Source organism: Mus musculus, chromosome 15, assembly GCF_000001635.26.
Source record: "Mus musculus strain C57BL/6J chromosome 15, GRCm38.p6 C57BL/6J".
NCBI lineage: Eukaryota > Metazoa > Chordata > Mammalia > Rodentia > Muridae > Mus > Mus musculus.
The window spans coordinates 98,875,973-98,899,172 of record NC_000081.6 but is presented as its reverse complement, the minus strand read 5'-3'; the positions used below and the strand labels follow the sequence as shown (position 1 = coordinate 98,899,172).

At 48.7% G+C, this 23,200-nt stretch overlaps 2 protein-coding genes across 7 annotated transcripts; both read left to right on the top strand.

The window, feature by feature from the left end:
- Positions 1–610: 610 nt before the first annotated feature.
- On the top strand, positions 611–17,558 carry Dhh (desert hedgehog). 4 transcript variants are annotated; one of them, XR_875235.3, is made up of 4 exons: positions 611–1,203; positions 4,099–4,360; positions 4,613–5,330; positions 17,489–17,558. XR_875235.3 is itself a non-coding variant. In NM_007857.5 (3 exons), exons 1-3 carry the CDS (start codon positions 901–903, stop codon positions 5,236–5,238), a joined length of 1,191 nt encoding a protein of 396 aa, NP_031883.1. In that variant the 5' UTR covers positions 633–900; the 3' UTR covers positions 5,239–8,018. The 4 variants fall into 4 exon arrangements, 3 of the variants coding, with proteins under 3 accessions (NP_031883.1, XP_006520469.1, XP_017171916.1); NM_007857.5 differs by lacking the exon at positions 17,489–17,558 and having other exon boundaries at positions 633–1,203; positions 4,613–8,018; XM_006520406.4 differs by lacking the exons at positions 611–1,203; positions 17,489–17,558 and adding an exon at positions 2,433–3,188 and having other exon boundaries at positions 4,613–6,146.
- A 117-nt stretch (positions 17,559–17,675) lies between these two features.
- On the top strand, positions 17,676–21,413 carry Rhebl1 (Ras homolog enriched in brain like 1). Of its 3 annotated transcripts, none has more exons than XM_006521345.2 (9): positions 17,676–17,725; positions 17,889–18,023; positions 18,594–18,665; positions 19,329–19,408; positions 19,686–19,768; positions 19,858–19,914; positions 20,118–20,165; positions 20,639–20,720; positions 20,876–21,395. In XM_006521345.2, the coding sequence occupies exons 2-9, from the start codon at positions 17,972–17,974 to the stop codon at positions 20,966–20,968; spliced, it is 567 nt and encodes a 188-aa protein (XP_006521408.1). In that variant the 5' UTR covers positions 17,676–17,725; positions 17,889–17,971; the 3' UTR covers positions 20,969–21,395. The 3 variants fall into 3 exon arrangements, with proteins under 3 accessions (XP_006521408.1, XP_030104599.1, NP_081243.1); XM_030248739.1 differs by having other exon boundaries at positions 17,678–17,725; positions 19,329–19,396; NM_026967.4 differs by lacking the exon at positions 17,676–17,725 and having other exon boundaries at positions 17,759–18,023; positions 19,329–19,396; positions 20,876–21,413.
- Positions 21,414–23,200: the final 1,787 nt, after the last annotated feature.

The window sequence follows — 23,200 nt, the reverse complement described above, 5'->3', positions numbered from 1 at the left end:
CAAAAGCCCTCTGACCTCCACAGGTGTGCTATGGCATGTGCTGGCAGAGACAGACACAGTAGGGTTTTTTTTTGTTTTGTTTTGTTTTGTTTTTGTTTTTTTTTTTAATGTCTCAAACTGGATTGTGTCAGGCTCTGTTCCCAAGAAGATATAAAACCACCAAGGAAAATGATCCTCTGGGATCTCTGCTTGGTTATGGATGAGTGTTGAGAGAAATCGGGGAGACTTGAGGAGGAGCACGGAGATGGGAGGCTTTGATGGCTTGCCCAAAGGGCTTGGATGGCCTTGGAACTCAGACTTCCCGGAGGACAGCAGAGGGCATGGCGTGCCAGGGTAGACTTTAGGAAAGCAAAGACTAGTGCCCAGGAAGATAGTTTGGTGCCTAATTTAGACTCGGAGGTAGAAGGATGCTTATCCAGGCAGCCAGGACTCTAAAGCTTCAGGGATTTCCTAAGCAGGTGCCTGCATGGTTTCCAGGATGGGACACACTTCAGTGGAGTAATGGAACAGTGGTGTCCAGTTGTGACTGCTAGATCCCCCGCCCGGGTGGGAGGGGGCGGGACAGCCCTGAGAGAAGGGCGGGGGGCGGGGCCCGGGACCACTTAAGGCGGAGTCAGGGCGTTTCTGGGAGCACGGGAGCCGGGCAGCAGAGACTGGCTGGGCTGGCACTCACCCTCGACCCACCTGCTCTGTAAATGGTAGTCTATCAGTAGTAGGTTCCAGGTTCCCCAGGGCATGTAGGCAGAGTTAGCGGCTGCCAAGTGTTCAGAGCCACAGCGCTCCAGGTACTCTGGGACCTTCTCTATCTGCGGTGCTCTTTAGCTCCTGCGGAGATGCCCAATTGACAGGAGAGCCAGTGAGGACAAGAACGCTCCCTTCCGACCCAAGTCCACGGCACCCATGGCTCTGCCGGCCAGTCTGTTGCCCCTGTGCTGCTTGGCACTCTTGGCACTATCTGCCCAGAGCTGCGGGCCGGGCCGAGGACCGGTTGGCCGGCGGCGTTATGTGCGCAAGCAACTTGTGCCTCTGCTATACAAGCAGTTTGTGCCCAGTATGCCCGAGCGGACCCTGGGCGCGAGTGGGCCAGCGGAGGGGAGGGTAACAAGGGGGTCGGAGCGCTTCCGGGACCTCGTACCCAACTACAACCCCGACATAATCTTCAAGGATGAGGAGAACAGCGGCGCAGACCGCCTGATGACAGAGGTAAGGAGAGTTTCTCCCCACCTGCTCTACCACACCACCAGCTCCTCAATTTTCCTACAACAACCCTGGAGGATGAACTGTTCCTTCATCCCCAGAGACCCTAAACTAAAATAAAATAAAGTGAGATCTCCTTCATCACACCCTTCAGGAAAGCAAATAACCTGGTGGCTGGATAGTGGTTCGGAGGTATCCAAATGGGGAGAGAGTCTGCGATGGGGAGGGGGAGGAGGAACTGCCCAGTGAGAGTGAATCTGGGAGAGGCTGGAGCGAGGGCGGGGAAAGGAGGATGGCGGCAGGCGAGACGGGAAATGGCTGAGGCGTGGACCGGGGGTCAGTCACCGAGCCAGGCAGGAAGGGCTGGGGTGAGCTGGGGGCCAGGAGCTGGCTATGATAGGTAGACTGCATAAGGCTTTACACTTAGCCTGGCTCTTGGCCTGATGTCCAAAAGCTCTGTGAGCCAAAAGAAGGGGGCTGGAAAAGAGATGGGCAAGAGTCAGGTTACCAGACCAGACCATCTACCTGGGGATGGGGTGGCCATTGTCCTTGGCACGGGAAAGGTAGCCTATACTAGGGTCTAAACAACAGACTTTGGGGTGGGGGTGACCAAAAAACAGTCCTCAGAACAGACAGACACACCTGAGAATCAAGGGTTTCTGGGCCATCTAAACTCACCTTAGCTTGAGGACTCTGCTTTGAATATCAGCTAGCATTCTGGGGTACATGCTACAGAGGGGCACTGAACCAAGCCGACTCAGTGGGCCATGGCTTGGAAGGGAAGGGCCCAGAGCCCCTATGGCCAGTGCTGTAGAGTGTCTGACAGGAAACTCAGAAGACGTGTTTCTCCATCCCACCCCACCCCTCATTTTATATCTGAGAGCTGGGCTGCAGGAGAGGAAAAGCAACTTAATCAAAGCCTCACAGCCAAATTGTAGCATTGCTGAGAGCAGGTTCAGGACTCCTGGTTCTCAGTCCTATCTACTTTCCATTACACCACCTAATTGTGTGTGCAAGGGGCAGGCAGGGTAGTGTGTGTGTGTGTGTGTGTGTGTGTGGTGTACGGATTTCCTCTGACTAACTGCATAGTTTTCCAGGTTATGTGGTTAGGAAAACCTGTACAGGGGAGAAAGAATTTCTTTCCTCTCCCTTCCTTTTCTCTCTCTCTCTCTCTCTCTCTCTCTCTCTCTCTCTCTCTCTCTCTCTCTCTCTTCTTTCCTTACTTATCTATTGAGACACTACATAGCCCTGACAGATCTAAAATTTGCTAGGTAGCACTCATAGAAATCCTCCTGCCTCTACCTCCTGATTGCTGGGATGGAAGGTGAGAACCAATTACTCCGAGCCAAGAATCCCCTCTTGTCCCAGTGATGAAGCCATCCTCTTTCCAGTAAACTGGGAAGGCCCTTCCCTTCCTCACCTTGGCCCTGGGACATTACAGTCCTTGCCTCTGGCTGAAACCTGCAGTAGAGGGATAGAACAAGCGACAGGCTTAGGAGGCCTCCAGGGGCCTGGGAAACCCCCCTAACACACACACCCAGTCCTGCTTATCTCCCACACCCTGACTGCAAAAGGACTCCATTGAGTTGGCTCTGTACTGGGCTACTGCCCCCGCAGGTCAGGGCCTTCTTAGGGGACAAAACGACACAAAGTTAGAAAGAGCTACCACTTGTCCAGTGCCTCTGCAGAGGTGAAGTTGACTAGAAAGAAGGGTAGGGGGCAAATGTCCCTCTAGCAAACACTTCCAGTCCAAGTTCGAGGTGAGAGACAAAGAAAAAAGTTGTTCTCGGCCGGTCCTCCTGCGCTCCTGCTCCTGCCTTGTCCCCGGCTCTGGCGCGCCAAGGTCTCCAACTCCCAGACCGGAGCAGCCAAGATAACTGTGGCCTCCCTCCCCCGGGGGTGCAGGCCCGCGGCTGTGGCTCCTGTTGCTCCACTCCCACCCTGAGCAGGGAAGTGGGGGCAGCTCCACGCCAGGGCAGCTCCATTCTCAGGTGCTTCTGCTCCCACGCCTTTCAGGGATGATTCTGGAACAGAGACGGGCGAGATGGGGGCTCTCAGGACTGACACAGTGGCAGTCTGGCCACGCTGGGGGAGGGGACCTGGCGGGCGGGAGCGGGGATGTAGGGCGCGGCGCTCTGCCCTTTCCTCTCCCTGAGCCGGGGCGGCTGAAAAGCGTCTTTGTAGCTGTAGCTGCTGAGTCCGCTTCTCCCGACGCGTTCCCGGCCTCGGCCCGAGATTCTCGCTTAGTTAAGTCATCCCGGAGAATAGCCATTGTGCTTCGTGCAGCCCCCGCCACCCAACCCTTTTTCCAGCAGCCTTGATCCCACGCGGCTCCTCTTGGGCACCTCTGTAGGGGCGCACCCAGACCACCAATGGGTTAACGCTAGAGGCTGAAAGGAGGAGGAGGAAGGAAGGAAGGAAGGAAGGAAGCAATGCCCAGTGCCAGGGAAGGCAACCAAACAAAAGATGAATCAGACGGAGGGAGGGCAGCTGGGGCCCGGGGCGGAGGTCAAGCTCAAATAGGGCTCGATTGGGGAGCCAGGCCCTCTCTAGCCAAACTTCCATTCTCCCTCTCTACTACGGTTCTCTCTGATTGTGATGAGGTCATGGAACAAATAGGGGTGAGGGGCGAGCCCTGTTAATGTGGGAATAACTAGGTATGTACACCCCCTCTCAACATCAGACCGGTTCGGTTCTCCAAGCATGCCCAGGCAAGGGAGTACAGACTGGTGACTGCACCTATTCACATCCTCTCTTGCCCACGACTCCCAAACGCTGGGAGAGGGAGTGAAATGGATCCAGAGAATAAAGATGCTTTAATGTTCCTTCTGCCTCGCCCTTCTTCACCTTGCCTGGTGATGGTGGGAAGTGGGAAACCCGCTTCTTTATTCCCCCCATTAGCGTTGCAAAGAGCGGGTGAACGCTCTAGCCATCGCGGTGATGAACATGTGGCCCGGAGTACGCCTACGTGTGACTGAAGGCTGGGACGAGGACGGCCACCACGCACAGGATTCACTCCACTACGAAGGCCGTGCCTTGGACATCACCACGTCTGACCGTGACCGTAATAAGTATGGTTTGTTGGCGCGCCTAGCTGTGGAAGCCGGATTCGACTGGGTCTACTACGAGTCCCGCAACCACATCCACGTATCGGTCAAAGCTGGTACAGTAGAGGCCAGATGATGGTCCATCCAAAGGGGGCTCTACCATAGCTTTCTTGCTACCCTAAGGGAGACCAACCAGGCTAATGCTTGTAAAAACACTCTTCCATTCCCACTCCTGGTGGGGCTAGATCCCTGGGAAATTAAGCTGTCCCGGGGCTGGTGAGGTCTACGTTGGGCTTGACCCACATCTTCGAGACTGTACTTGCACTGGCTGATCCGGACTTAATCCTTTTTATAATTGTGGCTTGCAGATAACTCACTGGCGGTCCGAGCCGGAGGCTGCTTTCCGGGAAATGCCACGGTGCGCTTGCGGAGCGGCGAACGGAAGGGGCTGAGGGAACTACATCGTGGTGACTGGGTACTGGCCGCTGATGCAGCGGGCCGAGTGGTACCCACGCCAGTGCTGCTCTTCCTGGACCGGGATCTGCAGCGCCGCGCCTCGTTCGTGGCTGTGGAGACCGAGCGGCCTCCGCGCAAACTGTTGCTCACACCCTGGCATCTGGTGTTCGCTGCTCGCGGGCCAGCGCCTGCTCCAGGTGACTTTGCACCGGTGTTCGCGCGCCGCTTACGTGCTGGCGACTCGGTGCTGGCTCCCGGCGGGGACGCGCTCCAGCCGGCGCGCGTAGCCCGCGTGGCGCGCGAGGAAGCCGTGGGCGTGTTCGCACCGCTCACTGCGCACGGGACGCTGCTGGTCAACGACGTCCTCGCCTCCTGCTACGCGGTTCTAGAGAGTCACCAGTGGGCCCACCGCGCCTTCGCCCCTTTGCGGCTGCTGCACGCGCTCGGGGCTCTGCTCCCTGGGGGTGCAGTCCAGCCGACTGGCATGCATTGGTACTCTCGCCTCCTTTACCGCTTGGCCGAGGAGTTAATGGGCTGAGCTTCCAAGGACAGAAGTCCTCCAAGCTTCATACGAAATCGAAACCGAAGCCCCAAGACCTGCTGGCTGAGATCTGGGGATGTGAGCCGCAGGTGATGCTGATAGGGGAGGGGGTGAGAAAAGAGAGAGAGAGAGAAAGGTGGGCTGTACTAGGAACTTCTTGGTTTAGGCAACTTTTACCCGAGAAGAGTGGTGTCTGGTCCTTGGTAACCGGGTTTGCTGGTAGGCACTCTTTAACGAGGACTTTTTTGCGTCTTCCCCAGTCGCACCGGATAATTTTATTTTCTATTTATAATTTGTAATATGATGACCTGCTTGCCCAGCCCACCAAGGTGAGGGCCTGGAGCTTGGCTTTAACACAGTCTGACCCAGCTAGCCAGCCAACCTGACGGCTCACACCCTCACTTTTCCCTGCAGGTGAGTTAATAAAGGGAAGGCTTTATTGGAAACCACCTTCACTCACCTCCAAAGAGGAGGAGAACCCGGACTAATCCGAGTCCACACCTTACTTCCAATTTGCCCTTCTTCCTCAGCACGATCTTCCAAACCCTCTTGCTGCAAAGGGTGTCCCAACCTGTCAGCAATAGACCAGCAATGTCCTGCCCCTTTTAAGGTACTGGTTCCACCCCTAGTCAGGACCAGAACTTCACTTGTGAGGATGCATACCAACTGTGAGTGGGGTGGGGCTAACCAAGGCAGCAGGAGGAGCACTTGGAGTCCTCTATTGTTAGCTATTCTGGCCTATCCCTGTAGGCTGTCCATTGATCATCAGCCTAGAGGTCATCCTGCCTGCTAAAACGGTCTGATTATTTTCTGGGATTTTGGTAGGCCAACTGGCGAACCATGGGTGTTCCTTACAATCCGCCACACATTTGTGGCCAAAATAAAGATTCTAGAGTGATCCAGAATGGTGGTCAAATTCCAGGAGTACATGCTTGTAATCCCAACACTTTGGAGATGGCGAAGGATAGAACAGAAAGATAATGAGTTCAAGGCTAACTTGGGCTGTATAGTAGAACACGCGCTTGCGCGCACACACACACACACACACACACACACACACAGACAGAGACAGATACGGAGACACAGAGATGCTGGAGGGAAAATTTTCTCATGACCTGAATAATTTCTCAAAACCTGTTCCAGGTTTTGGCTTGGGTGTATCTGTGGTCAAGTTCTAGTGTGGCATTGTGAGTTTCCTCCTTCGGTCCAGTGGTTGTTTCTGTTGGTTCCCCATCTACCGTTCTTTCCCGGTCTCGTTACAGGCTGGGCTTCTCTAGTTTCTCTGGGTGTTTTGGGGGGAATTTTTGGACTCCAACATCGCAGACCACTGGAATGCAGGTAGATTGATGTCTCTGAGCTAGGGATGGGCATGTAGGACTGCCCTGGAAGTGGATATTACCATCTGAGGGATAGTTAAGGTGGGTGGTACTTCCAGGGACTGGGCCCAATCCTGCTACAATTGTTGCAAGGAAGATTGGCTCTGCTCTGAGCTTCCAAGCCAACCAAGTCCATGCTGTAGATACGTTGCCCTCTGGTGGCATTGGAGAGAATTCTAAGCTTGGGGACATGTGCTTCCCTTTGGTTCCCTCTGTACCAAAGGGAAATGTACTGCATGCTGCACCAGACTTACTCATAGGAACTGACCCAGAGGGCAGAACTAATGTATGTGGCTTGCGTTAACTTTTAGCATGGTTCGGGATTCTCTCTCAATTCTTGGATTTTTTTTTTTTTTCTTTTTTTACAGCCCTTGTGCCTAGTTCAGCTCTGAGGCTCTGGGAAGCTTGAAGTGTAGATAATGGTGCAGAGTGTCCCTCACTCTGGTGACCCTCAAGTCCTGTGGTCAGAGATAATAGTAAATAGAGCGTCGAACAGTTCCTGATAAAGGTCCTCTATTCACCAATGCCCAAGTCTACAGACCAAATACCCGTTGCCACCCTGCCTTCTCCTTGCCTCAGAGACACATCTCAAACAACAGCCTTTCCTACTTTCTTACCCTACTCTTAGCTGCACCTCTTAGATTCTGGTACCTTTCGTTTTATCACCCAGGTGTTGCTGGGCAATCTGTTTACTACCTCCCCTAAGCTAAGTACTACTGTGTCTAAACTGCTGAAACTAAAGTCTTTAACCAGAAAACCATCATGGCTGACTGGGAATATACTCAAGTAGTACAGCATTAGCCTAGTGTGCCCAGAGCTCCAATTTCAATCCGCAGTACCACTCAAATGGCTATGCAAAATATTTGGGGAGAAAAATTCATTGGCGTTCATTAAATCACATCCTATAGGTTACTTTCAGGGTTTGAGGCTCACCTCTCTCTCCAACTTTGTCCCTTGAGGCCCCTCCCCTCATTCTGTCCCCTTGAGGCTCCTCCCCTCATTCTGTTCCCTTGAGGCCCCTCCCTTTATCTTTGTCCTCCTGAAGCCCCTCCCAGCTATGTAAAAAACACGCGCTTCACCTGCAAGCAGGTAAACGCACCACGTGCTTGCTGCAGGTGGTCCCACTAACTTGGCCGCCGAGCACCTTCCAACCGCAGCAACTCTTTTCAACCCAGGAACTGAGCAGACGTCGCCGCGCCGCGTAGGCTTTGCATTCCTGTCTCAGCTGTCTACTTCATTTCTACTACTCCGCTAAAAGGCTTGCCAGCGCGTGCATTTCAGGGATGAGTTTTGTTTGGTTTTTCAAGCTGGGGGCGCAGAGAGGAGGATTGTCTTGAGTTCAAGGGCAGCCTGGGATACTTAGTAAGGCCCGGCCACAAATAAATCTTATTATTTAAAATCAGACGCACGCACGACACATTTGGATTTATTTATTTATTTATCTGTTGATTTATTTTGAGATTCAGTTTGCCCTTGAGCTCATAATATTCCTGCTTCAGTTTCCAGAACATTGGGATTCGGTTTATTTTAGGATAAAAGAATAATTTCGAGGGGCAGTGGTGGCTCACACCTTTAATCCCTGCACTCCGGAGACAGAGGCAGGCAGATCCCTGAGTTCCAGGCCAGCCTGGTCTACAGAGTGACTTCCAGGACAGCCAGGGCTACACAGAGAAACCCTGTCTCAAAAAGCCATATAAAAGGGCTGGAGAGATGGCTCAGCTGTTAAAAAAGGCTAGGCTCACAACCAAAAATATAAATAAATCTTTTTTTAAAAAGCCGTATAAAAAAAAAGGAAGAGAAAGAAAGTACAAATACCAAGAACTGTGATTGGGGGCCGTGACCTGGTGGTGCCACTTTTAATCCCCACCCTTGGGAGGCAGAGGGAGCGGGGTCTCTGTGAATCTGAAGCTGATCTAATCTATAAAGAGTGCTCCAGGCCAGCTAGGCCTAAGCAGAGAGACTGAGTGTTAGAAACAATCTTCCAAAATGAGATATAAAAGAAACAAACAAAGACACAAAGAAACGAATGACTCGGGGCTGGTGAGATGGCTCAGTGGTTAAGAGCGCCGACTGCTCTTCTGAAGGTCCTGAGTTCAAATCCCAGCAACCACATGGTGGCTCACAACCATCCGTAATGAAATCTGATGCCCTCTTCTGGAGTATCTGAGGACAGCTACAGTGTACTTACTTATATATGTAAATATAATAAATAAGTAAATCTTTAAAAAAAAAAAAAAGAAACGAATGACTCTTGGCTAGAGAGATGGCTCAGAAGCTAAGAACAGAAAACTAACCCTCTTTTGAGAATTTCAGAACGTTTGTGATAACCCTGACAAGACCTTTACATACAGAGTCATTAAAGTGAGAGCCACTACCTAGAGGTTCAGGTAACTTTAAATCCATCCCCTTTTTTTGTTTGTTTTTTTTTAAAGAAGCGAGAGCTGCTAAATACACACAGTATAACACTGTACACAAAAGATCAAGAAACTGTATTCTTGAAAAAGTAGCCATTAGTGTATGTATTAGTCAGGGTTCTCTAGAGTCACAGAACTTATGGATAGTTTCTATATAGTAAAAGAATTTATTGATGATTTACAGTCGGCAGCCCAATTCCCAACAATGGTTCAGTCGCAGCTGTGAATGGAAGTCCAAGGATCTAGCAGTTACTCAGTCTCACACAGCAAGCAGGCAAAGGAGCAAGAGCAAGAGCTAGACTCCCTTCTTCCAATGTCCTTATATTGTCTCCAGCAGAAGGTGTAGCCCAGATTAAAGGTGTGTTCCACCACGCCTTTAATCCCAGATGAAAGGTGTAGCCCAGATTAAAGGCGTGTTCCTTAAACTCTGAGATTCAATCTTCTGGAATCCATAGCCACTATGGCTCAAGATCTCCATACCAAGATCCAGATAAGGATCTTCAAGCCTCCAGATAAGGGTCACTGGTGAGCCTTCCAATTCTGGATTGTAGTTCATTCCAAATATAGTCAAGTTGACAACCAGGAATAGCCACTACAGTGTATAAATGCATATGCTTATTAAAGTAATATTATTATCTAGGAAGAAGGAATCCAATTGGCAGTATGTGCCATGTCAGTACAGAGAGGATCTTATGAATAGGAAAGAGCTGAAATAGCGCTGTTGACTGGTGTATAGGTGGGCAGGGCTGGAAGGGCGTCTCTGGCAAGAGCAAGGCATCTGGGAAGATATGTAGTCATTGACAAGAGAGACACTGAATGGTGGGGGTGTGTGGCTGGAGAGATGGCTCAGTGGTTAAGAGCACTGACTGCTCTTCCAGAGGTCCTGAGTTCAATTCTCAGCACCTACATGATGGCTTAACCTGACTGTATTCCAGTTCCAGGGATCCAACACCCTCACACACAGACATGCAGACAAGAGACAAATAAACATAAAAGTAAATTATATATTTAAAAAGTCAGAGCTCCTGGGAAGGGTAATGATATGCAGCTTATATTTATTGAGGACTTAGTACACAGTAGGCCCTGTTCTAGCATGTGTGTGAGTTCCCACTGAATTCTCACAGCATCACAATAAAGGCACTTTAACTGCTGTTCTCTTAACCGCTGAGCCACCTCTCTAGCCCCCTTACTTGTTATCTCCATTGTCTCTTTTTCTTCTACATTAAATGGCTTGCTTCCTTAATTAAAATGACATAGCCATCCAGTTAAAGAAATACATATTGTTCAGGTTTCTGGCCGGCTAGTAAACCGGGGAAGAGAAGGGGAAGAGAGACAAGGACAGATTTCAGTGGTAGAGCACATGCCTAGCGTGGGCCAAGCTCTGGGTTTGAGTCCTAGCAGCACAGTTCTTTACAGACATAGCTCTGCACTGTGCTGAACATACAGGGCTTCAAAAGATGTAATTAAGGTTACTGGAGATGGGTTAGTGGCTCGCAGCTGCAATCAGCGTTCAGCAAGTTGAGGAAGGAGATTGCTTACTGGTCAAGAGCCATCTGATTACATAGTGAGTTCCAGGCCACTCCTGGCCTTTAGAAGGAGACCCTCTTTCAAATTCTAAAAAGTTGGCTAAGAGATCACTATGAAAATAGACAGATCAATGTGAGTTCAAACCTGGTCTACATAGTGAGGTCAAGGCCACCAGGGCAACATAGTAAGACCAAAGATCCTATCTTTAAAAGAAAAAAGTCTAGGAGTGGAGGCTCATTCCTGCAATCCCAGCACTTGGGAGACAGAGGCAGGAATCTAGGGTCCTCCTGGGAGGCCATCCTGACCTACATGACACCCTATCTGAAAAAACAAACAAACAAACAAACATCAAACCAAAAGTTTAACTGAGGTTAGAAGTATGAATGGTGTCCTGATGCTGTATGACTAGTCCACTTAAAAGAAGAAATATCAAAACATCCTGCCTCTCCTACATCTTTTTTTTTTTTTAAGATTTATTTATTTATTTATTATATGTAAGTACACTGTAGCTGTCTTCAGACACTCCAGAAGAGGGAGTCAGATCTCGTGATCGGATGGTTGTGAGCCACCATGTGGTTGCTGGGATTTGAACTCCTGACCTTCGGAAGAGCAGTCGGGTGCTCTTACCCACTGAGCCATCTCACCAGCCCCATTTCCTACATCTTTTAAACATTTGTTATTGTTATTTATTTTTAGTTTATGTGCAGGAGTGTTTTGACTGAGCGTGTGTTAGCGTACCAAGTAAGTGTAGTTCTTCTATAGGCTAGAAGAGGGCATTATTCCCTTTAAACTAAAATTACTGACAGTCGAGAGCTGCTGATTTCTGGGCTGGGAACCAAACCCAGGTCCGCTGTAAAAGCAGCAAATGCCCTTAGGCACTGAGCCAGCCCTCTCTCCCTCCCCAGTCTTGAGGAAGAACCTCATGTGAGGACATATGGGCGCAGCGCGCTCTGCCTAGGACCCTTCCCAGGAGCTAAATTGGGAAGAACATTGATGCTGCACTCCCAGCCTCTAGTGTTGTAACACAATGATACATTACTAGTATTAGTAGTATTATTGCTATTACTATTAGGGAGGGTCTCATTCTGTAGCCCAGGCTGGCCTGGTGCTCACTCTGTAAACCAGGCAGACCTCAGTCTCACACAGTTGTGCCTCTTTAGTGTTAGGAATACAGACGTGAGCTACCACATGTCTGTGTTGTTTGACTACAGTCGTCAAAGAAGAAATAGAGGCTTGCCATCGTTAGGAAGAGACCAGAGCTAAGGCAAAGACATTACTTAATAAAAACAATCCTCTCTTTTGCTGGGTAGTGTCTTCATCTCTAGGTAGATTTTCTCATCTGAATGTCTGAGTTTCCTTGCTGGAGTTTCAGCCGCACATAGGAAATGTTCCCACTCTCATGCAGTGTGCTATGAAAACAGGTGGTCAGACACTGCAGGGGAGTGATACCCGGCTGAGCTGAGAACAGAGCAGGATGCAGCCTGATACCTTGAGTTCTGGCTTTCGGCTTTCCTTCTTTGGAAACCCAAGTTCAAACTGCCTCCTAATTATCTCCACTAAGTACTCAGTTGTACAAATAGAACTCTTCAGAAGTGGGGACACTCTCTCTGCTGTTCTCTGTTGCTTGCAAGTGGCTCTACGAGGAGAGTCTTGGTTTCGTTGGAACTGATGACCACTGGCAAGACAAAGCTGCCCCCTAAACAGCCAGGCCTGAGCTGAAGACTGCAGCTGCCTCAGGGACAGCTGCTTAAGCCCCCAGCAGCTGCAGCAGCTGAGATTAATCTCATAGACGCCACACAACACACATCCCTTCCTTGTTATACTCCTCAGCTAGTCTACCCGATCTCAAAGACTTTATTTATTTACTTTATTTATATGACTACACTGTAGCTGTCTTCAGACACACCAGAAGAGGGCATCAGATCTCATGACAGGTGGTTGTGAGCTACCATGTGGTTGCTAGGATTTGAACTCAGGACCTTCGGAAGAGCAGTCAGTGCTCTTACCTGCTGATCCATCTCGTCAGCCCCAAGATTTATTAATTTTATTTTAAGTGTGTGAGTGTTCTGTCTGGACGCATGAGTGTACAGCATGTGGGTGGCTGGTGTGATCAGGGCCCAGAGGACAGCATCAGATCCCATGGTACTGCAGTTACAGATGGTTGTCAGCTGCATGTGGGTGTCAGAAACTGAACCAGAGTCCTCTTGAAGACCAGAAAGTGCATTTAACTGCTGGGCCATGTCATGGATAGGGATGTAGCTCAGCCTCAGTAGCACAGAGTTGTCTAGACTGTGTGACTGTGTGGGTCCCACATACAATTCCCAAGACTCTACCACAACCACTACTATACACACACACACACACACACACACACACACAAGCACTCTATATCTATATATGTATATATATGTATATATATCACTATATATGTATGTATATATATATGTGTATATATATACATGTATTTATATATATATATAAATTGTATTTTAGTTAGTTTTTTTTTTTGTTTGAGAATTGGTTTTAAACTCTGGATCTTCCACCTCCCAAGTGCTATGATTACCGGTGTGTGCTTGGGTCTCTCTCTCTCTCTCTCTCTCTCTCTCTCACACACACACACACACACACACACACACACACAATTTTATCCATCTGTTTTGTTTTGTTTGTGACAGGATCTCTCTATGTAGTTCTGGCTATCCTGGAATTCAATATATATGCCAGGCTGGCCTCAAACTCAAAGGGATCCTTCTGCCTCTGTCTCCTGAATTGCGGCAACTAAAGGCATGTACCACTATGTCCACCCCATATTTAATTTTTAGTTATATGTATGCATTTGTGTCCCTGTATGTATAGGCCATGAGTGTTTGGGTACCAAGAAGGCCAGGAGAGGGCACCTGGAATCGGAGTCACAGGAGAGTATAAGCTGCCTAACATGGATGTTAGGAATATAACTCAGATCCTCTGGAAGAACAGAATTCAATTTTAGCTGCTCTGCCATCTCTATATACTCACCCCCCCCCCCCAAAAAAAAAGAAAGAAAAGACATAGATGAGTAATTTAATAAGAATCACTTGCAGGCCTTTAATCTCAGCTCAGGAGGCAGATCTCTGTGAGGTCAAGGTTAGTCTGTTCAGGGGGGCCTGGAGAGAGGGCTCAGCAGTTAAGAGTACTGGCTGCTCTTCCAGAGGTCCTGAGTTCAATTCCCAGCAACCACATGGTGGCTCACAACCATCTGTAATGGGATCCGATGCCCTCTTCTGGTGTATCTGAAGACAGGACAGTATTAGTCTGGTCAACAAAGCTACTTTTAGGACATAGAGAACCCCTGTCGTCGTCGTCGTCGTCGTCGTCGTCGTCGTCGTCGTCGTCGTCGTCGTCGTCGTCTTCTTCTTCTTCTTCTTCTTCTTCTTCTTCTTCTTCTTCTTCTTCTTCTTCTTCTTCTTCTTCTTCTTCTTCTTCTTCTTCTTTTGGTTTTATGGGACAGAGTTTCTCTGTATAGCCCTGGCTGTCCTGGAACTCACTTTGTAGACCAGGCTGGCCTCAAACTCAGAAATCCCCCTGCCTCTGCCTCCCGAGTGCTGGGATTAAAGGCGTGCACCACCACGCCCGGCTGAACCCCTGTCTTCAAACGCTAAAAAAATAAAAAAATAAAAAAAATCACTTGATGCCAGGTGTGGTGGCTTAAAACTCTTAACAACTGGGAGCCTGAAACAAGAGGATTTTCAGTTTGTGATCAGCATAGGCTATATGGTAAAATTATTTAAAAAACAACAACAACAAAACCAAAAAAACATATGGACTGCCAATAAACCATAATGTTGCCAAAATTAAATTTGAGGCCAACTTGGCTAGAAGAGAAACGCTGTCTCGAAGAAGAAAAAATACCCCTGATACTGAATGGAGCCTTGCTTGGGCAGTAGCTAAGACTGGAGTGAGAAAAGGGAGAAAGGATGCAGCTGTTTTCTCATTAAGACACCAGCAGCGGGCCTGGTGAGATGGCTCAGTGGGTAAGAGCACCCGACTGCTCTTCCGAAGGTCAGGAGTTCAAATCCCAGCAACCACATGGTGGCTCACAACCATCCGTAACGAGATCTGACTCCTTCTTCTGGAGTGTCTGAAGACAGCTACAGTGTACTTACATATAATAAATAAATAAATCTTTAAAAAAAAAAAAAAAAGACACCAGCAGCAACGGAGATGGACTGAGTACCAGGAGAGCTTCTCTAGCTACAACAGTGTGGGTTGGCACTATAGCTCAGTTGGTAGAGCCTCAAGCCCAGGAGTCAATCAATCATTAGCAGCACAGATCCTCCCAGCTCTCTGGAGTCAGAGGCAGGAGGATTCCAAGTTTAACAGGGTTACTTCCCAGTGTCCACATGACAGCTCACAACTGTGACTCTGGTTCCAAGGGATCACATGTAGGCAACACACCCATATACATTTTTTAAAAAAAATTAAAGAAAAGTTCAGGCTCATCCTGGACAATTTGAGGCTGGCTATTCATTATTTTGGGGGAAGCAAGGCCTTGTTATGTAGCTCAGGCAAGTTGGGAACTCTTATAAGCTGTGGCTGTAGTCCCTGGATTGAACACTTTCCTTTAGAGAAACCAATTACTTGCCATTTCCAGGGCCCAAAGCCCAAGAGGCCCTTGCTTTCTTATCCCATTCTGCCTCAAAGTTCAGGCTCCATCACTCATTAATGAAAGACACAGGAAGGGAGTGGGGGGTGGGCAGAGACAGAGATAGAGACAGAGACAGAGAGTCTGACTCAGCCAATAGTCAGCACACAGGCCCAGATACTCAAGGTCCTTTTGGACTTTCTACCTCAGTTGAGACTTCAACCCCAGGAACAAATACAGGACAGGAAACAAGAGAGCTGCTAATTCAAACCCCAGATTCCCAGAAAGAATACACTGTTTTTCTGGGTCAGCAGTTGGAAGGAGAGGCAGGTGCATCTCTGGGTGTTCCAGGCTAGTTAGGGTCTATGGCAAAGAATGCTCTTGGCCAGCCAGGGCTACATAGTATCTCCAACAAAGAAACAAAGAAACAAAGGCAAGGAAGCCAATCTTGTGGCACTCACCTTTACCCTAGCACAGGGAAGCAGAGGCAGGGAGATCTCTGTGAGTTCGAAGCCAACCTATTCCAGGAAAAGTCAGAGCTATATAGAGAGATCCTGTCTCAAAAAACTTAAACCCAATTAAAAAAACAATGAAATACAAAAACAATAAAAATCTCCCCAAACTCCATATTTTTTTAAGCCACTAAGTAATAGTGATGTTATTGTTATTATTATTATTATTACTATTTTCTCAAGACAGGGTTTTTCTGTGTAGCCTTGGCTGTCCTGGAACTCTCTCTGAAGACCAGGCTGGCCTTGAATGCAGAGAACTGCCTGCCTCTGACTCATGAGTCTTGAAATTAAAGGTGTGTGCCACCTCTGCCAACGCTGTTTATGATGATAATGATGTTTATTAAGTACCAAGAAGGAGGTGAATTCTTAGCCGTGGAAAACAAAGAAGTCCTGGGAAGCATAGCGTTAAGTCACAATTTTGTATTGTCGTGGCTAAATAACTGAAAAGGAGAGAGAGGTTCCTTTTTGGCTCAGAACTTCATATGGTTAGTCTATGACCACTTAGCTCTAAGTTCATGCGCAGTCTCACGGATAGTGGGTGCGTGTGATGGAAGAGTTTGTTCACGGCAGACAGCAAACCAAAGCAGGCATGAAGAGTCCAGAATGAAGCAGAGCCAGGCATGGTGGCGCAAGCCTTTAATTCCAGCACTCGGGAGGCAGAAGCAGAGTTCGAGGCCAGCCTGGTCTACAGAGTGAGTTCCAGGACAGCCAGGGCTACACAGAGAAACCCTGTCTTGGAAAAAACAAAAAACAAAAACCAAACAAACCAGAGTGAAGCAGAGCCTTAGGAACACCGGCCACCAGCGGCCAACTTCCTAGGTTCTACCTCAACGGGATGAACCCGCTGGTTAATTTGAAGCTGTCCATGACATACATACTTGTCTCCCTAAGGTTTTGTGCATATGTGTGTGTGTGCATGTGTGTGTGTGTGTTCTGGGGACTGCAAACAAGGCTGGCCTCATGCAGCTCCAAACTCTGAATAAATTTAAATGCCAGGAAAACAGATGCCATGTTTATCTCTTTTAGCAAGCCTGCAACAGTGTCTTGTCCAGAGCATGCGGAACATGGGCAACAGCCTTTTTTCTTTTTTTAGAACAAGGTCTTTTGGGCTCAAACTCACTACATAGCTGAGGCCGTAATGAGTTTGAACTCCTCCTGACCTTCTTGTCTTCACCTCTTAAATCCTTCGATTATAGACGTATGCTTTTCTTTTCCTTTTTCCCTTTTTCTGGACAAGGTCTTGGGTGGCTTGATCTTGTATAGCCCAGGCCAGTCTCAAACTCAGCATCCTCCTGCCTCAGTCAGTATTTGTTGAATAAATGAGTGTCCTGGGTATGATAAGGAAACCTAAGACTGCATACACACTGAAATAATTTCCCAAACAACAAGAACTCCAGTTCTGTGAAATCAGAGGCCTAGAACCCACCCCCACTCCTGAGAACAGGTTTCTCTGTGTAGCCCTGGCTGTCCTGAAAATCACTCTGTCAATAAGGCTGGCCTCAAACTCTGAGACATGCCCTTCTCTGCCTCTCGAGTGCTGGGATTAAATCCGTGCTTCAAGGGCCTAGAATCTTTTCAACAAAACCTCCAGCCCAAAGCCACGTGTAGTGGTGCACCCCTTTGATCCAGTACTGGGGAGGAGGAGGCAAGTGGATCCCAGTGAGTTTGAAGCCAGCAAGATCTATAGAGAGAGCTGTAGGCCAGTCAGGTTACACCAGTAAGACCCTGTCTCAAAAGCAAACACTCCAGCCGAACCACAACAGATATTTTCCTTTTCGTTTTGTATTTTCACAACAGGTGTTTTCCATCTGAGAGTCCCAGCTTCTTTGGCTAGGCAGCAAGTACCTCTAGGACCCCGGGTTCCTTTCTCTTTCTTTATGAATGAACAGGCTCAGGTCTACGCATGTGCAGCTCCCAAAGATCCCGCTCCACGTGAGGCCCGCCCTTCCCTCCTGTGGGTGACTCCGCCCTCCTCTATTCTAATAGACCAATGGGGAGCAGCATGTGGGGCGGAGCCGGGAGCCGCCCGGCTAGGTATCCCGCTCGTCTTGTCCCCTCCCCTGCCCCCCCCCCCTCGCCCAGCTCCCTTGCGTACAGCCGCTGTGTTGTGATCACGTGGGCTGCCCCGGGCGCGCGGCTTGTTTTGGTTTTCCTTGGCTTGCCGGGCGTAGCTTCAGCGAGCTACTCTTCTTCCCAGAGTCCACCTCGGCCTGCACCTCGGCTGATCTTCGGGTTCCCTCGGCCCGCACTCCTACGAGCCCCGCGGGGCGGCGTCCTGTCATGCCGCTGGTGCGCTACAGGAAGGTGGCCATCCTAGGGTACCGCTCCGTAGGTAAGTCCCCGCCCTCCCGAGAGCACGGTTGCTTTGTGGCCAGAAGAGGCGCGCTGTCGCGGAGATGTGACACGAGGACCCAATGTGGCCTGGGAAGAAGTCGGTTTTGCTGCCAGGAGATGGAAGGGTGGAGGGATGCTGGAAGAGGAGCGCGCAAGGGTTAAAGTGTACCGGGCTGTGGTTGCACCAGTCGTCCCCGCGTTGCTCTCTCTGGGAGCGGGGGTGGGATCAGTATTTGAAGGTGTGGTGGAGATCTCTGCCGGCTAGACACTTGCAAGTGTCCTTGGCCTGGTGCACTAGATCCCGGGGAATCTTTTTCAAAGGGTGAGATGGGGTGGGGCAGGAAAGGGCTTCCTGAAGCGTCACTGAATGCATCGAATCACCAAAACGTCGCGGAAATCTACTTGTTAGGATGATGGTAATAAAAGACAAAGGGTAAGCATTGCTTGGGAGCTCCCACAATCTGGGATGCTGATGTGAGGTGCCCTTTGGTCCTGGCCACAGTCCGAAAGGACAAAAGGTGTAAATATGGATGGATGACTATATTACAACAATCTTTGGTCCTTAAAGGGAAGACATCTTTGGCACATCAATTTGTGGAAGGCGAGTTCCTGGAAGGCTACGATCCTACAGTGGAGAATAGTAAGTAGTTGCATCCCCCCCCCAACACCCCCCACCACTTTGTTTTTTGTTTTGAGACAAGGTTTCTTTGTGTATCCTTGGCTGCTAGAACTAGCTTTGTAGACCAGATTGGCTTCGAATTCAGAGATCCTCCTGCCTCTGCCTCTGGAATACTAGGATTAAAGGCGTGCGCCACTACCACCTGGCATGAGTAATTTTCTTTAGTGTGAAGGGGATGGAACCTAGATAGACTGGGTGCCCTCTCAAACTCCATAATTTGAGATTTCTTTGTTGCAAAGAGGATGGTTTGTTTATAGGGTCCACTAATCAGCTCTGGGAGTCCCATTCTAGTGTCTAGAGCGTGGCGTTTGTGCCGTTCTAGACCAGGATAGTATAGATCAAGAGGTTCTCAGTCTCTGAGTTGAGACCCCATTTGCAACCCTGTACCTCCAAAAATATGTACATTGCGGTTCACGACGATAGCGAAATCATAGCTATGAAGTAGCAACAAAAATAATTTTATGGTTGAGGATCAAGCATTAGGAAGGTTGAGAACCACAGGTGTGGCTGAAGACAGTAAGTCAGTGTGTCACTCCTGGGGTCAGGACTGTATCGGAACACACATCACTGGGACCACAAAGCACCTCACAGTCAAGAAGCTTTCTTCTTTGTTTGTTTTTCCAGCTTACAGCAAGACAGTGACTCTTGGCAAAGATGAGTTTCACCTACATCTGGTGGACACAGCAGGGCAGGTACCAGTTGCGGTAGGGTGTCCAAATGTTATAGTTCAGCCCTAAATTATAAAGTCTGGTAGTGTGTGTGTGTGTGGGGGGGGGGGGGTTCATGTGGGATGTAGTATGAAAAGAAAGGCATTGAGCTGTTAGCAGTGTGCAGGGCTCAGTGGAGCTACTTCATAAAAATTTGTTTGATGGAAGAGACCGGAGCGAGGAATGTCCCGGGAGGGTCACTCGTGTGCTATGCCACTGGCTTACGCCGTTTGAAGGCATGGGTGTACATACTCACGTTTTTGTTTGCTGCTAGGATGAGTACAGCATTCTGCCCTACTCGCTCATCATCGGGGTCCATGGTTACGTTCTTGTATACTCGGTTAACTCTCTGCGCAGGTACGCACGGAGGTTTTTGAGTGGGGGCTTGTCAAGACTGGGCAGTTATCCTAGAACTAAAACCCTAGCTCTGTTTCTTATGTTTGAAGCTTTCAGATCGTTAAGAACCTGTACCAAAAGCTACACGAAGGCCACGGTAAAACCCGGTAAGTGGCTTTAGGACATAGAGACCTGAGGGTGTGGAAGGAAGCGAAAGGGTGAGTGAACTCTTCAAGGAGGCTAGACCTAGATCACAGTTGGCTTGTTTGGGAATCATCTGGCCTTGATGGAGTTGGAGTAGCTGGGGTCCATGGAGGATGGGGAAGGGGATCTTACAAGCATAACTGTAGCAACTGCTTTGTCATCCCAGGCTGTCGGTGCTGCTTGTGGGGAACAAGGCAGATCTCTCTCCTGAGAGGTGGGTAAGACTCCGCTGCTCAGGCAATGGAAAGTGACTTGTATCAGGGATCAATCGAGCTGTAGTCCTTCCCAGCTCTGATGCTTGACTGAAGCAATTTTACATCTTGATTGGTTTTTCGAGACGGGATCTTCACCACATAGCCCAGGCTGTCCTTTAACTCCAGGTCCTCTAGCTTTCCAAATAGTGCTCGCTGAGAATGTAGTGGTGGGTCACCGTGCCTAGCTGGTCCCCGAGCTTTTCATCCTAACTTTGAAGGTCACTTAAGGATAATCCTATCATAATTTATATTTCAGTTTTGCATTTACATATCATGCTTTTGTTTACGTATATTTTCTCTTTCTTCACCTCCTCAAACCTTGGGGGAGGGGTTGTGAATCATCAGAAGGAATCTAAACCCTAGAGATTTTTCAGAGAACTTGCCGACGTTGCTATCTGCTTTCCATCTTGGTGTGTTCCAAATCTGCTTCCAGAGAGGTGCAGGCAGTTGAAGGGAAGAAGCTAGCAGAGTCCTGGGGTGCGATGTTTATGGAGTCGTCTGCTCGGGATAATCAGGTGCTGAACTTAAAGATTGGACCCAGGGGCAAGGCTAACCGTGTTTTCCTACATGCTGATTGGTGGTGGGGATAGTTAGGAAGCGCTGTTTGCCTTGGGGCTGGATAGTATCGGCTCTGACCCAACTGATTGACTGCTGATCTTATTCCTTATAGCTAACTCAAGATGTCTTCATCAAAGTCATCCAGGAGATTGCCCGGGTGGAGAATTCTTATGGACGACAAGACCGCCGATGCTATCTTATGTGAACTCTTGGCATGGAATAACTGCCCTGTTTCTGCCGCAGACATTGTCTAACCCGCAGCAGTGGGGCAGACCCTCAGGATATAACTGCTATGGTTGCCAACTATGTCCCCTGTCCTCTGGGCACACAGTATGGCACTCTTATTTTTGCACACTCATCCCAGGTTCTGGTAGCCTGGATGTTAATGTTTACAAAGGGGCAAGATGTCTCAGGGACCCTGGCTTCTAACTCCTTGGTTTTCTAAACCAATTTTTACAGTCTGTACAGTAGGGATATGAGTCTTGTGCATTGATTACCCAGGACCCACCCTCCTGGGTAGGTTTTGGGTGTTGGTTGGGTAAGGGTGTTTGGTTCCTTGGCAGTTCTGAAGTAGAACTGTCTGCTGGGGTAACAATGTATATTTCCAAATAAACTGAGAAATCTTTTGTTGACGTTTGTGTCTGGAGAGAGCTGAGGACTGGTGGCTTCAGTATTTAGTATTCACTCTTGTCTTTCTCCTCACTAAGGACCCCACCCTAAGACTTAACCACTCGCCTTTTTTCATCTATTTTGATGTTTCTTTTTTGTTTGTTATATTTTTTTTTTTTAACTTCACCAAGATCTGTTGGGCTGCCCCACCCATCTAAGTTTGTGGGTCCTGAAGATCCCCTTAACTACAGATATACTGCCCTCTAGTGGCTAAATGCCATATGCCATCCGACTAGCTGTTGTCCTGAGACCATGACATTTGCTGTGTCCCCTCATTTCTAATGATGTCAAGGAGAGTAGAGGTGGAGACTAAAAGTGTGTGATAACCCATGAGAATTGAGAAAAGAATGTGCTTGGCGTACATGTGATCTGGCAACCCAGATGTGCCTAAGCCCCCTCCTTCCCCCACCCCCCATCCCTCTGTGGGGTTTCTCTGTGTAGTCCTGCCTGTCCTGGAACTCTATGTATGCACTGCTTACTAAGAGCCTTGTCCCTTTGATATAGCAGGCATTTTTCCTCCTGCTATATCAAAACATCTAGTCATGTTTGGAATTGTGGTATATATTTTAGGTGTTAAAGATTTGTTTTTGTCCTTTCAGTGTCGGTCACAGTAGGATGGCTGTTTGCTAGTAAGGTGTAGGTCTTTTTTTTTTTTTTTTTTTCTGAGACAGGGTTTCTCTGTGTAGCCCTGGCTGTCCTAGAGCTCTTTGTAGACCAGGCTGGCCTCGAACTCAGAAATCCGCCTGCCTCTGCCTCCCGAGTGCTGGGATTAAAGGCGTTCGCCACCACTGTCCGGCTCTTCTTTACTTTTTAAATTATGTGTTTGCATGTGAATACAGGTACCTGAGGAGACCAGAGGCATCAGGTTCCTTGGAGCTGTAGTTACTGGTGGTTATAAGCCACTGAACATGGGCACTAGACACTGTACATGGGTCCTAGGCACAAGCAGTGTGTACTCTTAATTGCTGAGCTGTCTCTCCAACCCTCACTGTCTGCCTTGACTATTCACAATTCATTCTCAAAGAGAGTTGTAAGGGTGACCTAAGAGCCACCATAGCATAGTAGAGGACAAAGACCTCTGCTGACTGCGAGAAGCTGAAGTACTCAATCAGCCTGACTTCCCATTTGAAGTATTGTTGAGTAAGCTTCAGAAGCTGGGTGTTGTGGCATACACGCGTGTGCGTGCGTGCAAACACACACACACGTATACACACACCCCTGTAATCCTAGGGTTTGAAGGCTGAGGCAGGAGGCCATCCTGGACTGTATATATAGAGGTTACATACTAGCCAAATATTCTACCACTGAGCTCTAGCTTCAGTCCTTTTGTAAAAGTGTGGTGTGTATCTGCCATAACATGCAAATGGAAGTTAGAAGGCAACTTGCAAGAGTTGATTCCTACATTGTGGGCCCTGGGGCTCAGACTTAGATCTTCAGGTCTGGCAGCAAGTGACTTTTATTCATTGAGCCATCTTGTCATCTTGTCAGCCCTTTAGAGAGTTTTTTTTTTTTTTTTTTAAGATTTATTTATTATATGTAAGTACATTGTAGCTGTCTTCAGACACTCCAGAAGAGGGAGTCAGATCTTGTTACAGATGGTTGTGAGCCACCATGTGGTTGCTGGGATTTGAACTCCTGACCTTCGGAAGAGCAGTCGGGTGCTCTAACCCACTGAGCCATCTCACCAGCCCCTAGAGAGTTCTTTTTGATTGTTTGTTTTGAGGCAAAGTTTCTCTGTGTAGCTCTGGCTGCCCTGGAACTGATTCTA